This window comes from Mustela erminea, chromosome X, assembly GCF_009829155.1.
Source record: "Mustela erminea isolate mMusErm1 chromosome X, mMusErm1.Pri, whole genome shotgun sequence".
In the NCBI taxonomy this organism is placed as follows: Eukaryota; Metazoa; Chordata; class Mammalia; order Carnivora; family Mustelidae; genus Mustela; species Mustela erminea.
In genome coordinates, this window is record NC_045635.1 from 108,993,908 (window position 1) to 109,011,399 (window position 17,492).

The following is a 17,492-nucleotide window of genomic DNA, read 5'->3' on the forward strand; positions in this document are numbered from 1 at the left end:
CCCGGGCACCTGGGTGGCTCAGTGGGTTAAGCCGCTGCCTTCGGCTCAGGTCATGATCTCAGGGTCCTGGGATCGAGTCCCGCATCGGGCTCTCTGCTCAGCAGGGAGCCTGCTTCCTCCTCTCTCTCTCTCTCTCTGCCTGCCTCTCTGCCTACTTGTGATCTCTCTCTGTCAAATAAATAAATAAAATCTTTAAAAAAAAAAAAAAACTGAGCCCCACATCAGGCTCCGTGCTCAGTAGGGAGTCTGTTTGAAGATTCTCTCCCTCTGCCCCTCACTCCACTCATGCATGTGCACACATGTGGGCACTCTCTCTCTACAAATACAAATAAATCTTTAAAAAAAAATTAAAAAATTAGGGACGCCTGGGTGGCTCAGTTGGTTAAGCAGCTGCCTTTGGCTCAGGTCATGATCCCAGGGTCCTGGGATCAAGTCCCATATCGGGCTCCTTGCTCGGCAGGGAGCCTGCTTCTCCCTCTGCCTCTGCCTGCTTCTCTGTCTGCCTGTGCTTGCTCGCTCTCTCCCCCTCTGTCTCTGACAAATAAATAAATAAAATCTTTAAAAAAAATTAAAATGTCCTGATGGTCAATGTTTTTAATTCTGTTACCAAAAAAAGGGGAAGGTGGGTAGTTTCCTCCCAGGTTTCAGCACCAAAAAATATAAATATAAATATATATATATAATTTTTTAAAAGGAAGGACTTCTAAAGCTATGCCTCACTAACATATGACTTTAATTGCTTCCAAAAATAGTAATTTACCCATTAATTATTGAGATTTTGAGTGCATAGCTATTTTGCATCTTTGTACTTCTGAAATTACTTTTCTTCATCTCAAAATATGAGTCACACTGGCAGAAGTTGTAGCTCTACTTCAATAAATGACAGCATGATGACAGGTAAAAGAAATAGCTTCTTCAACTGTCTTTAAAAAAAGGATAGGATATTTTCCAATGGTGTCCTTAGGTATCAAATGTTTTCCTGGAATATATTCCTTTGTTATCTTTTTATTTCCTCATCCAAAATGTTTTATTACAAAAGTTGAAATACCTCTCCCAATTTTAGTGCTGAGGATTTTAATATATCTAGTTATCCAGAAGAATTAATATCAACAGGTCACTTTTTAACCCTTTTCATTAAGGCATATGTGTATGTCCTCTTCAATATTCAGGAATAGGAAAACACATTTCTGTTTCATGATAAATGCCAAAATAGACACACAAATGCTGTATCTGGATTTGGGGTGTGTGCATTTGCTTTAGTTTCCTTTTTTGTTTTTTAATAGCATAGTATCTTTGTTTTCCAAGACGATCTATTTTAACATCTAGAAAATCTCCCAAATATTTTTGTTGCCCTTTTATCATAAGTTACATCTGAGCCTCATAAATAACAGTAGTATTCCCAGCTAAAATAAATTTCTGACATCATTAAAGATTACTAACCATAGCCTGTAGATCAACCTGTGGATTCCAGTCTGAATCATATAATATAACCACATCAGCACTTGCCAAGTTAATTCCAAGACCTCCAGCTCTGGTACTCAGCATAAAGATGAATTTGCTACTATTAGGAACATTAAAGGCCTCTATTGCTTCCTTTTTTAAATTGATACAGGAAATGGAAGAAAAAGAAAAATAAAATTATATTAACAGAGTCCTTAAGAAAAAAAATGTTTTTAACATACATGTTCAAAAGCCCACTTTATGATATTCTTCCATCTCAAAAACTTAAGCATATATCTATATACTATACTGTGTGACTTGCTGTAGAAATTATATTACATAAAGTTCCTAATATTTAGAAGCTTACATCAATAGAGACAAACTCAGAACAATCGCATAGACAAATTTAACTAGGCAAGCAATAAATCATTTAAATTATTTAAAGCAGCAACAGTGAAAATATTTTGAGGGAGAGCTGGAAAAAATCTAGAAGATAAAATGTCAGCTAACTCAACTTCATTCCCATTAGTTTACATAGTATTAACAAAGAAGGTATAGTTTGGAAGACCAACCGAGAAAGAAAAATGTTCAGAAATGTGAATGAGAGAACTGGATAAAGGGGAGGTTAAGCGGATTTATTTCCATATGGTGACAAGAGGCAAACAGGAAAGTAATGAAGAAATTCAATAAGGTAATCCAGGGAAATTTAGTAAAGAGTCATAAAATTAATGGGATGTTAATATCCTTACTATATAAAGAGCTCATACAAATTAATTAGAAAGAAACACTAAGACCCCAATAAAAGAATGAACAAAAAAATAGGAAAAAAAGAACAGACAATTCACAGAAGAACAAATACGAATGGCTAATAATTACAAAAATAATGTTCAATCTCACTAGTAATCAAATAAATGTAAATTAAAACATAATACCATTTTTTGAAGATTAAAAAATTATAATACTCAATGTTGACGAGGGGGCGGTGAGACGGGCACTCTCATACATTGCTGCAGGGAATGGAAATTGGTACAACCTTTCTGGAAAGCAATTTGGCAATATGCATCAAGAGTCTTAAAAATGTTCATACCCTTTGACCCAGTAATTCCACTTCTAGGAATTTATCCTAAGGAAATAATCAGAAATGTGCACAAAGATTTATGTATAAGGACTTTCACTTTACCATTATTTATAATAGTGAAAAATTGGAAACAACCTAAATGATCAACAATTGGGAGATAAATTATTTATAGTATGTCCACTGGATATAATATATTTAAATTATTTTTACAATAAATTTTATTATTGGTATAGGAAAGAACAACATAATGCTGAGTAAAAATGTTACCAAACTTTATATATAGTATATATAATATAATATCAGCTTACTTATATAAATTATATGTACAAAAATAGATTGGCCAGAAATACTTTTATTTTGCAAATTTCCTTCAGTAATCATATATTACTTTTATGATCAGAAAATACAGGAAGTCAAATTTTTAATGAATGGAATGGCATGGTCGAAAGTTGCAGCAGAGAAGGTGACACTGCCACAGTCCATATAGCATGTAGAGGGCACAGTACAGAAAGCAGCATGGTGTAGTGAGAGGCAATTTGGTGTAGAGGAAATAGCAAAAACCTGGTGTTAATCATTACCATTTATTATATATGTGTTTCTAAGCAAGCTTTTAACCTCTCTGAGACAGTTTCAAGTAGAAAAAAATACTAGTAAATTATACTTTACTGAGCTGCTAGGAGAATTCAATTGGAACTATACATTGCCTAGCTTAGAGTCATTGCTTGACAAATGTTAGATCCTTTCTCTATAAAAGTGAGGAAGCCAATTAAGTAAAGGTTATAGGAACTGAGTCAGAGGATGACGAGAGACTCAGCCAGCTGAATTTAGCTGTAGCAATGAAGAAAGGGCAAATCTGAGAACTACTGAAAAGGAATTGCTGGCAAATAATTAGAGTAAGGAATCAAATGTGGCTTCCCCTTCTTAATAGGAAAATAGACAAAATGACTATGTGGACAAAAGTATAATGGAAAACTGGGGCATTTCAAAAAAAAAAAAGGAAGAATGAACAAAAGAAAGAAAATAAAATAACAGCTCTGACTTTGCTGTACCTAAAGTTAACATATGTAATTCAATACCTCTGAAGGGAGAAATTATTTGAAATTTTAAGAAACCAGAAAAATTTGGGTATAATTTGGTGAAGTCCACATTGCTCATAAGCAGGGAGATCAGTCAGAAATGTAAATTGGCTATTTGAGGTCAGAAAGCACCTACTTTTCTGCCTTAGTAACATCTTCATTCCAGGAAAAAGGGTCATTTTGAATACCACTATATGGCTTGTGCTTAATGTGGATTTGGAGAAACCCATTCTGAAGAATTAGCAAAAGCCAATCAAGCTTCAAGTTACGATTTTAGAAAAAGTGAACTACTATAGAGCAGGAACCAGTGTAAACTTTGAAACACCCCCTATTTGTAAACGTTATCAAAAATATTTCCCTAGGGCACCTGGGTGGCTCAGTTGTTAAGCATCTGCCTTGGGCTCAGGTCATGATCCCAGGATCCTGGGATCAAGCCCCGCATCAGGCTTCATGCTCAGCAGGAAGACTGCTTCTCCCTCTCCCACTCCACCTACTTGTGTTCCCTCTCTTGCTGTATGTGTGTGTGTCTCTCTCTGTCAAATAAATAAATAAAATCTTAAAAAAAAATTCCCCAAAATGGGTAGCAGGTAAACCCTTAGTATGAAAAGTGCCTGTATGCCTGCTATGGACCTTATCCTATACTATAACTAAGCTTCAATAAGGAAGCACACAAGGGACAGAGTGCTCACTGAAGTTAGAGAAGGACAGGGACATGGACTAAGTCTGCAGCCTGAAATGGGGCCCTAAAGCTGAGAGGTAAAAGGCCTGTGTGCAATTTCATGACATGCAGTATATTCTAAACTACAGTTTAAAAACTGCATTCAGCGGGGCGCCTGGGTGGCTCAGTTTGTTGGACGACTGCCTTCGGCTCAGGTCATGATCCTGGAGTCCCGGGATCGAGTCCCACATCGGGCTCCCAGCTCCATGGGGAGTCTGCTTCTCCCTCTGACCTTCTCCTCGCTCATGTTCTCTCTCACTGTCTCTCTCTCAAATAAATAAATAAAATCTTTAAAAAAAAAAAAAACTGCATTCAGGGGCACCTGGGTGGCTCAGTGGGTTAAGCCTCTGCCTTCAGCTCAGGTCATGACCCCAGGGTTCTGGGATCGAGCCCCACATCGGGCTCTCTGCTCAGCACGGAGCCTGCTTCCCTTCTTCTCTCTGCCTGCCTCTCTGTCTACTTGTGATCTCTGTCAAATAAATAAAATCTTTTAAAAATTTTTTAAAAATAAAAAAAATAAAAACTGCATTCATATCTATTATACCCAACAATCCTCAAAATATTGTCAAAAAAGAAGCCTAGGTATTAATATTACCCTGATAATAAAGATACTAAGGCTCAGAGAATTAAATAGCTTGCATACACTACAAAGTGGTAGAGCTGGTACTGAAATTTAGGTCTTCTGAAACCAAGTTCAATGCATTTTCCACTATACCATGAAATCACAATATTTGCCCAGAGCATGAGGATAGACTTAAAAGAGAGACCAAAGACAGAGCCTTGAAGGACCACAGAAAAGTGAAGCTAAATTAGCAAAGCCCTCCCCCCAAAAAAGTATTTAACATTAGACCCGTGACATTCGTGAGGGATAATCTAAAGATCTGTAAGAACTCCCAAATTTGAGAAAGACACTGGGTGCTATCTAGGATTCCTCACTGGCTAAGTAACTCAGTCCTATACACCAGCCTTTTGGTATTCCAAGATACAAATGCATGATAAGCACCTATACCTATGTTGTCCAATTTCGGTTTTACAAAAATCTAACACTGAGATTATTTCCTTTACAAATTATTGTTTCATGAGTCTTTACGGTTGTTCATAAACTGGAAAAATCTCAACTGTTAAACTCCACAAATGGCGAGGGTCTACTGTAGGAAGCAAATCAAGAAAAGAAAATGGCAGAATCAGAGATTACATAGTAGAATGAGAAACAGTAACCAGAAGGTCAGAGATAGCAGTAGTTAGAAGAGTTAAGGGTGTAACGGTATAGTATCATTTAGATAAGTAAGGATGTCTTTGAAGACCTTGAAAAGGATGCTTTGTAAAGAGTCAGTATAATGCAAGCCAAACTGAAGATCTGAGAGAGACAGAGAGGTGTTAGGGAGAAATTCAACACACCTGGCTATTTTATTAAAAGGCCAAAGTTCAAAACTATGTAATGATGAGAAACATGGCTTAACTTAACTCTGATTTTTGAAGTTTTATTTTCTTTTCCTCACCTCTCTTTCTTCATGTGGGGTTTGTCCATCCAGTCGACAATACTCATAACCACGCCACATACAATAATCCTCCAAAATGTCCAGCAAGCGAGTCATCTGGCTAAAAATGAGAACCCTTGAACCTAAAACATTTCCCCCAAAAAAGCAAGTTATTCAACTTGTATAAAAACTAATTTGAAAATTACAAACACATAAGCAAACGTCACATGTAATATAAATATATAGTACATGAACACTTCATGAAACACATACACATACACCTTCGAGGAAAGCTATACAGAATTAGACATTGCTGAGTTATGCATGTTTAAGGATTTCAAAACCTTCCACACGTACTGAGATGATTTAAAGTCTGCCTTTTCTCTGTCCTGAGGATGTGATCGGGACACACAACCTTTTACTAGACTACTGCAATAGTCTCCCAACTAGTCTCCTGTTTCTCAACTCTCATCCTCAGTATAAGTCCTGTACTGCTTCAAAGGTTCTCCTCCAAACATACAAGTCTGATTGTGTCAGATGACACAGCAAAATCTTCTATAACAAACCTTCCTCCCCACCTTTTAAACAGTCCACACTTTAAAGCATGTTGAAAAGGCCTTTCATAATCTGGCCCCATCCAGCTTTGCTTCCCTCTCATTCTTCCTTGTGATTTACTCCTAGACATTCTCCCAGGCTCACTACAAATGTCGCTTTTCTGAAGATTTCCCCAACTCTCAGTTTCTCAACATATGGCACTTATCACAATGAACTACAACTGTTCCTCCTCACTACACTGTGAGTTTGTCCAAGGCCAAGATGATTCCTAGCAGATAGTAAGTACTCAAGATTTGCTGAAGGAGTGAATGAATCAATGAATGATGATATGGAAAATGTTATTCATACACAAGGCACTAATATAAAAAGTCATTTCATGTTAATGTATAGATTTGTAACTCACCCTGTTCTTTGAGTTTGGCCAACAGTTTATCAAGAACTACCATTTTACCACTGTTGCTGACAATGTGCTCATCAGTGGTATAAGGTGGACCAGGTTCAGCACCATCGAACAAATAAGGATGGTTACAACACTTCCGGAGCTGCATCAGAATGTTTAAGAGTCGCATCTTGTCCATCTTGCCAGCAGAGTTTAACACATCAATATCTTTCATCAGGATTTTTGTATACCTAAAATTTTTAACTATAATTAATCATTTATTATATGTAGTTGATGAATCACTAAATTCTACTGCTGAAACCAATATTATACTATATATTAGCCAATAAGAATTTAAATAAAAATTTGAAAAGAAAAAGTAAAAAATAGTTTTGGTGAACATGTGGTGAAATAGGAAGATCTTATAAACTGACATGGATATGTTAGTACACTCTTTCTGAAGGGCAATTTGACAAGATAGATAAAAAGTTTTAAAATGTGAATATTCTACATCTGCAACTTTGTCCTTTGTAGATAGCAATATAAGTGGAATAATGTTCATCACAGCACTGTTTGTAATACTAAAAGTTACAGCAATCTAAAAAAAAGTTCAGTGACATCAAACAACATGCTTTTGGTGATCAGCATAGAGTCCTATCTAGGATAAACAACAAATTCAACTTTGAGACTAAATCTGATCAGCAAAACTAAGAAACTCTTGAACATTTTAACTTGTATGTTGCCTACAAACCTGTTTCTTCTTGCTTTAGTCATTGCTACAAATTGCTATCAACTGATTAACTATTCAGATAACCGTATCTGATAATTAATTATTCAATAAATAAATATTTGCTGAAAGTTGGCATCCAACTTTTACTTGTTTGAACTAAAAACAATCACAATTTCTTATACCTAATTTTTAATAAGGCATTTTTTTCTGATCCATAAACATTTTTCATTCTCTTTTGTTGACCTTTACCCAGGTAAAAATAGACCTATGTATCCACCTGAACAGTGATTAATATTTAATTATAATAACTGCCAACTTGTATTGAATGAAAGTGCCAGGTACCATGTGAAGGGCTTTATATAAATCATCTTGTTAAATCTTCACAACAACTCCCAGGTATGTACTAGAATCACTCCTACTTTATGAATGGAAATTCAGGCAGTAGTAAGAGAAGGAAAAAAAAACCTACTCAGGGCCACAGAAAGGGAAAAAGTCAGAGTTTGATCTTATGTCTGAATTTAGAGAAATATACTCTTCACCACCACCCTATACTGGTTTCAATAGTAGAGAAGTCATTACATATTATAAGTGATCTAATTTTGTTTATATCAGCAACATTTTTCTTCTTTTTTTTTTTTAAGTAGGCTCCATGCCCAACACAGTACTTGAACTCATGACTCTGAAATCAAGACCTGAGCTGAGATCAAGAGTCAGATGCCTAACCAACTGAGTCACCCAGGTGCCCCACAACATTTTGCTTCTTTTAGCAGCATTATTACATAAGCATGTCTAATTTAGGATTCCTTGTATCTTCTCTTGTTATTTTCCTGCTTTGCCTGTATTTATCAAACCAATTCAGCATCTATTTTTATAATATCCACAATCACTACTCTCATCCATCTTACTGATGTTTATTATTATGGTTATTACTACTTACACTGATGGAAAAAGCAAGCATACCAAAAAAATGCGCAAGTGACATTAGCCTCTTTAACCCTAACATTGACTCCACAAACTAAGTACTATTATCCCCATTTTATAGAAGGGAAACTGAAGTTATATAATTTACCCAAGCTAAATAGCTACAAAGGAGCAAAGTATGTGATTCAAATACAGGTCTTATAATTAACGAGGGCATGTGATATAATGAGCACTGGGTATTATATAAGACTGATTAATCACTGACCTCTACCTCTAACCAATAACATGTAATTAATTAAATTTAAATTAAAAATTATTTTAAAAAAACAAATTACAGTTCTATAGACTCAAAGCCCATGCTCCTTCCCAAAGGCTAAATAAAATGAATGTTTTTGGTGAATACCAATTTTTTATCAAAATACTTGAACTACTTAACTTGTTATTTAAATAGAAAATGTAAATTTTGATCTAAAGGCACAACTAAAATTTCTTTTAAATTTAGCTTTGGAGAAAGCTACAAAGCTGGATTTTAATAAATCTTTACACATAAATGAATTCATTGGAAATAAAATAGCTTACCATTCTCGTTGCATTTTACTCAGTCCCAAGTAAATCTTTATTTCCTTTTTAGGAGGCAGGCTCTTCTCTACATCAGTTTTTATACGACGTAACAAAAATGGTTTTAAAACCTAAAAAAGTGATAGTTTTTATAAAAGTTTGTAAGATATTTAATATTTAAACCACAGCACCCTAATGCAAAATTTACTTCCCAATGCATAACCTGAAAAACACTACCAATACCAGTTGCCAATTTTCTCAATAAAAAAGAACAAATGGCCCATTAAAAAATCAGAACAGGGGCCCTAAATTAGATATTCATAATCTGATGGCACAAAATACATTAAAATGTAAGACAACAAGATAATTGACTATTGAATAAGCATGAAAACATCTTTCAAAAAAAAAAAAGGTTACTGTCATACAACATTTGCTTCTTTATTCTGTATAGAAATAATTTTTTTAAGATTTTATTTATTTATTTGACAGAGATCAAAAGTAGGCAGAGAGGCAGGCAGAGAGAGAGAGAGGAGGAAGCAGGCTCCCTGCAGAGCAGAGAGCCCGACATGGGGCTCGATCCCAGGACCCTGGGATCATGACCTGAGCTGAAGGCAGAGGCTTTAACCCACTGAGCCACCCAGGTGCCCCTCTGTATAGAAATAATTTTGATGGAGGCATAATACTCTATCCCCAGGGGTACAGGTCTGTGAATCACCAGGTTTACACACTTCACAGCACTCACCAAAGCACATACCCTCCCCAATGTCCATAATCCCACCCCCTTCTCCCAAACCCCCTCCCCCCAGCAACCCTCAGTTTGTTTTGTGAGATTAAAAGTCACTTATGGTTTGTCTCCCTCCCAATCTCCATCAGAAAGGATGAATACCCAACTTTTGTAGCAACATGGACGGGACTGGAAGAGATTATGCTGAGTGAAATAAGTCAAGCAGAGACAGTCAATTAGCATATGGTTTCACTTATTTGTGGAGCATAACAAATAGCATGGAGGACATGGGGACTTAGAGTGGAGAAGGGAGTTGGGGGAAATTGGAAGGGGAGGTGAACCATGAGAGACTATGGACTCTGAAAAACAATCTGAGGGTTTTGAAGGGACGGGGGGTGGGAGGTTGGGGTACCAGGTGGTGGGTATTATAGAGGGCACGGATTGCATGGAGCACGGGGTGTGGTGCAAAAATAATGAATACTGTTATGCTGGAAATAAATAAAAAAAATAATAAAAAATAAAATAAAAAAAAAAAGAAATAATTTTGATGGTAACAGAAATTTTTCCAGAAAAGACATCCAGATGACCAACAGACACATGAAGAAAAGATGCTCAACATCACTCATCATCAGGGAAAGACAAATCAAAATTGCAATGAGAGGGCACCTGGGTGGCTCAGTGGGTTAAGCCGCTGCCTTCGGCTCAGGTCATGATCTCAGGGTCCTGGGATCGAGTCCCGAATCGGGCTCTGTGCTCAGCAGGAAGCCTGCTTCCTCCCCACTCTCTGCCTGCCTCTCTGCCTACTTGTGATCTCTGTGTGTCAAATAAATAAATAAATCTTTAAAAAAAAATTGCAATGAGATATCACCTTACATCTATCAGAATGGCTAGTATCAAAAAGACAAGAAATATCAAGAGCTGGCAAGGATGTGGAGAAAAGAAACCCTCATACACTGCTGGAAATATAAATTGGTGCAGATACTGTGGAAAACAGTGTGGAGGTTCCTCAAAAAAATAAAAATAGAAATACCATGTGATCCAATAATTCCACTCCTGGGTATTTACCCATAGAAAAAGAAACCACTATAATTTGAAAACATATATGCACCCCTATGTTTATTGTAGCATTATTTATAATAACCAAGATACAGAAGCAACACCTAAGTATCCATTGACAGATAAATAGATAAAGAAGATATGGTCTCTATATATACATGTGTGTATACATATATTCATACATACACACATGTATATGTATGTATACATGTGTATGTGTGTGTATGAATATATATTATATATACACACATTACACACACAAACACACACACACACACACACAATGGAATGTTACTCAGCCATAAAAAGGATGAGATCTTGCCATTTGTAACGACATGAATGGACCCAGAAGGTATTACACTAAGTGAAACAATAATATTTTTGAATCTTAGAGGAAATCTAAGTCAGAGTACGGATCAGAGAGTCTCTACAAGTGAGATAAAAATGCAGGCCATTTCAAAATAGTTAAACATATGATTTGAGATAATGGTTCAGTATTAAGGAAGATATGGATGACTAGAGAAAAAAGATGAAATAATCAGTATATACCTGCGAGACAAATTCTATCACAGGAAAATAATAGAGCTACCATCACCTGTAGAGTATGTGCAGTGTAGCAGACGGTGCACTATGAACTTTACAATCCAGAGTACTAAATCCTTACAATAAATCTTTAAGGGAAATGTGATTATTTTAATTTTATTTCTTTTTTAAAGATTTTATTTATTTATTTATTTTAGAGGGAGAAAGAGAGAGCACAAGCAAGGGAAGCGGCAGAGGAAGAGGTAGAAAATCTCAAGCAGACTCTGCATTCAGCCCAAAGTGGGGCTCAGTCTCACAACCCTGAGATCATGACCTGAGCTGAAACCAAGAGCCAAATGCCCAAATGACTGAGCCACCCAGGCACCCTTCAATTTTATTAATTTAACTGAAGTCCTTTTGCTAGTAAGTGGTAGAAGTCAAATTCAAATCAGATCAAAGCGATTCTACAAACAGCTCAGTCCCTGGTTAGCTGTTGTAAGCATGGACAAGTTCCTTAACTTTTCTGAGTCTGTTTCCTAATCCATTCATTAGAAAAAATTATGGTATATGTCTATTACAAGCATTTTAAAATGAGGATAATGATACCTATTTCCAAAGCTGCCATGAAAATTTATAGTAGTATTTGTGTAGAGCTTAACCACAGTAGACGTTAGTAAACAGTAGCCACTACTATTAGAGATCTATGGGAGGTAAGGAAAAGGAAAGAGTGAAAGACAACTTCTGATCTCTGGTTTGAGCCTCCTAAAATTGTCCAAGAGAGATTCCTTTTATGAGTTAAACTGCCTGTGAGACATTTAGAGAGAAAGACTTAGAAGGCAGTAGGATATACAGGAACTAGGCAAGAAATAATGGAAAGATAAATTTGGGAGTTATAAGTAGATAGGTGGTACCTGTAACCATAGGAGTGGATCCCCAGGGAGAGCACATATGAAAAAGAAAGTCAAAGACAAAGCTCTACAAAACACTAACCTTTCAGGGGCAGACTAAGAAAGAAAAGCCCATAAAGAGGAATAATATGAGTGGCCAAAAAGGTAAGAGAAAATCCAAGAAGAGAATCTAATTCCTACCAGAAACCAGGTAGGAAAGGGTTTCATGCAGGAGTGGTTAGAAGTGCTAACCAGTGCAGAGAAACCAAAATACTGAGCAACAAGTATACCCTGAATTCAGCAACTAGAAAATGATTAAAGACCTTCCAAGATAAGTTTCAGTTGTGTAGGATGGATAAAAGCCAGTGGTCAATGAGGCAAGAGTAAATAGGAGATTAGGTAGTGGAGATGGAGAAAATAAACCACTTCTTCAAGAAGCTTAGCTATCAAGGGAAGACACCAGAATCACAGCTAGAGACACACAGTGTGAAGAGAGTACTATTTTGTACATGCATGAGTGTGCGTGTGTATGGGTATGGGTTTGGATTATAACACAGCACATACTTGAGCATGTTTACATTTTAGTACAAAGAGTCAATATAGAGTGAAAGCTAGAAAAATCAGTCAGTAAAATGGATAAATTATGGGGAAAGGTCCCATAAGGAAACAGGGAGAAATGAGATCCAGGGTTCATGTCGGAAGACTTAGCTACTGACCAAAGAAAATACCTCTTCCCTTCGGAAAGAAGGTAACACAGAGGCATATATCCTTGGAAGGGGGATATCCTTGAAGGAGTTCCTACCTAGTAACTTTTCCTTTTTCTTTGAGAAAATAATGATGGAACTTACTGAAAAGGGAGGGGGAGCAGAGAGTATCTGGGATAGAAGTCTTGGAGTGATTGGGAAAGGTCTGAAGCAACTGTTACTGGAAATGGGAAAGAATGCTGTAGAAGGCCATGTTCAAGGATTGCTGACATCATCAAACACCACCTTATGTTATAGAACATGAAACTGGAGTTGTTCCAACATGTACAATTGTATATCTTTCTTTATCAGTGTTGAACAGCCCCAGTACAGAACAAGTCACTCTGCTAGTAAGTGGTAGAAGCAGAATCCTAACCCAGATGACAAAGACATTGCAGTATTCTGGTTTCGGGCTTCCAGGAAGAAATGGCAGATGGACAAGAAAGTTTGGGAGTATTGGCAAAAGCATGGTTCCAGGGATAGAAAATGGACTCCTTGTCTGATAGAGAAGAAAATAACAAAGTAACAACAGGAGCACCTGACTCGCTCAGTTGGTGGAGTCTGCAACTCTTGATCTTGGGGTTGTGAGTTCAAGCCCTATGTTTAGTATAGAGATTATTTAAAAAGTAAAGTCTGAAATAAGGTGATGGATGAGAAAAAGCAGGGATCCAAGGACTGGAGGTCTCTGTAAGGTAATAGAATAAGTACAGAAGGGAGTAACATGAGTGAAAGAGCTAAAAAAAGGAGACAAGAAGTTGTTATCAAAGAATTGAAAACTGGTATTTAATGAATGTGAGGGGTCACCTGGAGAAGAGTGGATGACAGAGAAGAGGGTGGAAGGGGGACCTGCAAGATAACTTCACCTTAAAGGATAAGTCCTATACATGATGGTGGAGAACCAGTGGCTTACAAGTGGCACTGGGGAACTAGGAAAATACAGATGCCATCTTAAGGACCTGTGGGGTATGGGAATATGAACAGCCTCAACTGGAGAGGACCACATTATCCATGCAGGAGAGCTAAAGCAAAAAGGCTCTTTCCTAGACAGGCTAAAAAGAGAGCACAGTTTATTTCCCAAAGAGGCTGTCAGAATGACTGTGAGGGAGACACAGTGAGACTGAGCCAGGAGGTAAACCTACAAGTTCAGAGTCTATGGCAGTTTGTTTTCTAGCTTGGAATATATATTTAATTACTAAATTCTCTTGCCTATTACTTACTGCGTGAAGTCTTTCCACAAGTTTTTGATCACCAAGACAATTTTTAGTGTCAAACCAAGAGTCAAAGTCCTGTGGAAGAGTGAAAATACTGCAGTAAGCACACAGGTGGTTGGTTGGTTTTTTGTTTTTGTTTTTGTTTTTAAATAAACTCGATACTGTATAAATTCCTGTAAAATGACACAACAGTATTTAATTTTAAAAACACTTTCAAAAATACATTTACTGTGATGGTCAATATTATTTATTTCTCAAAAAGAGCTAAAATACTGAGGGAGTTAAAATTTGAACTCCACCAGCACTGTTTCCTTAAAATACTTTTATTAGGCTTCCGCATACCATAGTACCATTACATCTAGTTAAAAGTTACTGTATAGTGACTAACATGCCACAGTAATTTTTTAAAAAGAGTTTGGAGTAGGAGTAAGAATATAAAATTGAAGGCACATAATGACAACAAAAATTTTAAACAATAAAAATAAATCAAAGCAAGATAAGGTATATAAAGCAATGGATAACAGAACTTGGTACTTTTCATTACCAATTAATATCAGTAATGAGGAAAATAAGGCTCCAAAGTCCTTACATCATTCAATTCAGTTTGCTGCACTAACTTAACCTTATTTTAATGATAAAAACAATGTAAATCACACATTTACAAAATATTGTTTTTTGAATCACACATTAATTATGAGCTCTTTAGTACTCACCAAATGTTAATGACTACAAAAATCAAAGACCATTTTAAAGACTCCACCTGCCAAACTAGTATATAAAAAGCCTTTCCAATTTAATTAAAAGAAAATTTTGAATTTACAATTATGAACTCAGCCTATCTCATTTCAGAAGTTGTGACAGTAGTGCGATATAGGCAAAGTTTAACAGGCAGAATAATCTCAAAGAAAAGAAACATTATTCCTCTAAATAACCCCATTTAAAATATTTGTGCTTAAGAATGCTTTTTTCTGAGAAAACTGAAACACACAGATAAAGAATTAAAAATGAAAAAATTATAAATTTCAATCTACATTCTATGCTTTGAAAACAGAAGTCTATGAACATAAGAAAATTATATTTAAAACATATGACTTAAACTTACATCTGCAGAATTAAAGACATCAGGCAATAAAAAGTTGAGTAAAGCCCAGAGTTCATGCAGGTTATTCTGCAAAGGCGTTCCAGTTAGGAGCAAGCGGTTGGTTGACTTGAACTCACGAACAATCTCTGAAAGCTAGAAAAATAACAGTTATGTTAACATTACTTTATTTATTAGAATTCTCAAAATTCAGTTCTGTATCCAACTATGTTTTGAATAAAACAAAACTCGAAAATTATTTTTCTATAGAAAAATATCCTAGCTCAGGTGACATTGCCATAATCAATCACAACTAAACAAAATATTCTAGGCATTTCTACACCTACAAGAATGCAAATCATAGTCATACCTAAGATCTCTCCCTGACTTCAAAAAATGTATTTCTCCATTTTGGGTCCACAGAAACAGTCAAAACTCCATGGAATCCAGACTAGTCACTTTACACAATAATATCTCCTTCTCCCTGCCAATCATGTTCATCTACATACCTAGCCAAGTTCTAACTTGGCCTGGTGACAGTTGCTAAACACCAGAGCTGCACCCATTTTTCCTATCTTAGTTTAACTTTCTAAATATAAGACCATGAAAATCAAAGCACAAAAGCATAAAAGAACAACAACCTTATCAATAAAAATGCACATTTATAACACTCAAACAATTATTCACTAACATGCATCTTTTTTTATTGGGTATTAGTTTCAATTTGAAATTAGTATCATCCACCTGGTGGTTTTCCTCCAGTTCTGTCCCTGTTTCTCCCAAAGTAGCCCAGTGATCCAAAGAGAGGTTCATCGTAATAACTGATGCTTTTCCTACTGTTGATGGAGTTGAATGGCAAGAAATATTGATATTTTTCAAAATTAACACCATACTCTAATTCACAGAAATCAGATAACTCCACGAATGCTTTTCTCTAATCCTTATGAATACATATAAGCTGGTAGGCTCCTCAATAAAAGCCAAATCAATGCAAATAACTTTTGTACACCAAATATTACCAAAATACTAAAATACTGTAGCACAACAGAGTTAGGCTGCAACAGATATAGCAAATGAACACTTAATTTTCTTTATATTAAAAACTGTGCTCAATTTTCATTTGCCTCATATTCAATAATTTAAACTTTAAAAAATTTTTAAAACTAACTTCATTCATATTCTGTGAATAAAATCACAATCTTCCAACCCTTTTTAATGCTGAATACACAGAAGTAAACAAACAGATATGGTAGTTAAAAGAAAACTTTAACAATGATATTGAAAACTGGCTTACCTTAGATTTTTCATTCTTTATTCTATGAGCCTCGTCAATGACTAGGTATCGCCAATGAAACTTTTTGAATACAGATTTTTCTTTAATTACCATCTCATAAGAAGTAACACAAACATCCCATTCTCCTGGCATCATTTCATCACGAATAAAAGCAGCCTAATGCAAAACAAAGTTCCTCATATTAAAACACACTGATAAGATGGTCACAGAATTAAAACATCAAGAGAATATTAATAATTCTAAGAGACTTGGGAATCATTTAGTCTCATCCATTTTAAAGATAGAAAAACCAAGGCCCAAAGACACATCTGTGGGCAATTATCTAGATGACATGTTAATACATTCATTAATGTTAATTAATAACTCATTAATATTAATACATTCATTAACAAAGGAAGCAAATGCTTCCCTAAAATGACTACAGCATATCCAATGAACCAGAGAAAATCTTATCACCAGAAGAGGACTACATTACTAAGCTCTCTTCATTAGACAGTCCAAAAAGAAATGGGCAAAGTAAACTGCCTTCTGAAAACCATGTTCTTACCAAGAGCCAAGCATTACCAACTATTACCAACACAGATTAACAAATGAAAGGAACTTAATATACATGAGTGATTTCAACATTTTGAAATCTCTTAATATGTTCCTTCCCTTTCTAGCAGGAATGAGTCACATATTTTGTTAAGGTTATGAAAGCCCATCAATGCTTTTGTGAACTTCCTGATGTTGTTTTGAGGCTACAGATATGATTTTATAAAGGGGACTTGCTCTATCTAATACAGGAGACTATTTAAAATAGTGATACTATTTAGAACTATTTTTAAATCTTTCCAGTGGCCAAAATAGTAGCCAAGCTGACTGAGAGCATTTTCAACTTGTACAAACTGAATTCCAGATGTTACAGGTCAAAATAAAACCACAGAAGTTAACAGGGAACAGCCAAATCTATATTGAGAAAGTTCTGATTAGTACTGTAAATCTGAAATTACAGTGCAAAAACAAAATAACTGTTCACTGCAAACTCATTATTTCATAAAGTCA

General features: G+C 35.7%; 1 protein-coding gene across 7 annotated transcripts in view; it reads right to left on the bottom strand.

Moving 5' to 3' along the window:
* The window catches only part of SMARCA1 (SWI/SNF related, matrix associated, actin dependent regulator of chromatin, subfamily a, member 1), a 74,675-nt gene that overhangs the window by 41,884 nt on the left and 15,299 nt on the right, over positions 1-17,492 (bottom strand). For 5 of the 7 annotated variants that reach the window (XM_032330411.1, XM_032330405.1, XM_032330409.1 and 2 more), the window contains exons 7-14: positions 16,449-16,604; positions 15,179-15,310; positions 14,083-14,151; positions 8,955-9,064; positions 6,749-6,975; positions 5,812-5,933; positions 2,528-2,563; positions 1,441-1,593 (exon numbers count right to left, since the gene is read on the bottom strand). In XM_032330411.1, coding sequence (XP_032186302.1) covers positions 1,441-1,593; positions 2,528-2,563; positions 5,812-5,933; positions 6,749-6,975; positions 8,955-9,064; positions 14,083-14,151; positions 15,179-15,310; positions 16,449-16,604 — 1,005 coding nt within the window. The remainder of the gene's footprint in view (positions 1-1,440; positions 1,594-2,527; positions 2,564-5,811; positions 5,934-6,748; positions 6,976-8,954; positions 9,065-14,082; positions 14,152-15,178; positions 15,311-16,448; positions 16,605-17,492) is intronic. The other 2 variants (XM_032330406.1, XM_032330410.1) reach the window with 1 other exon arrangement.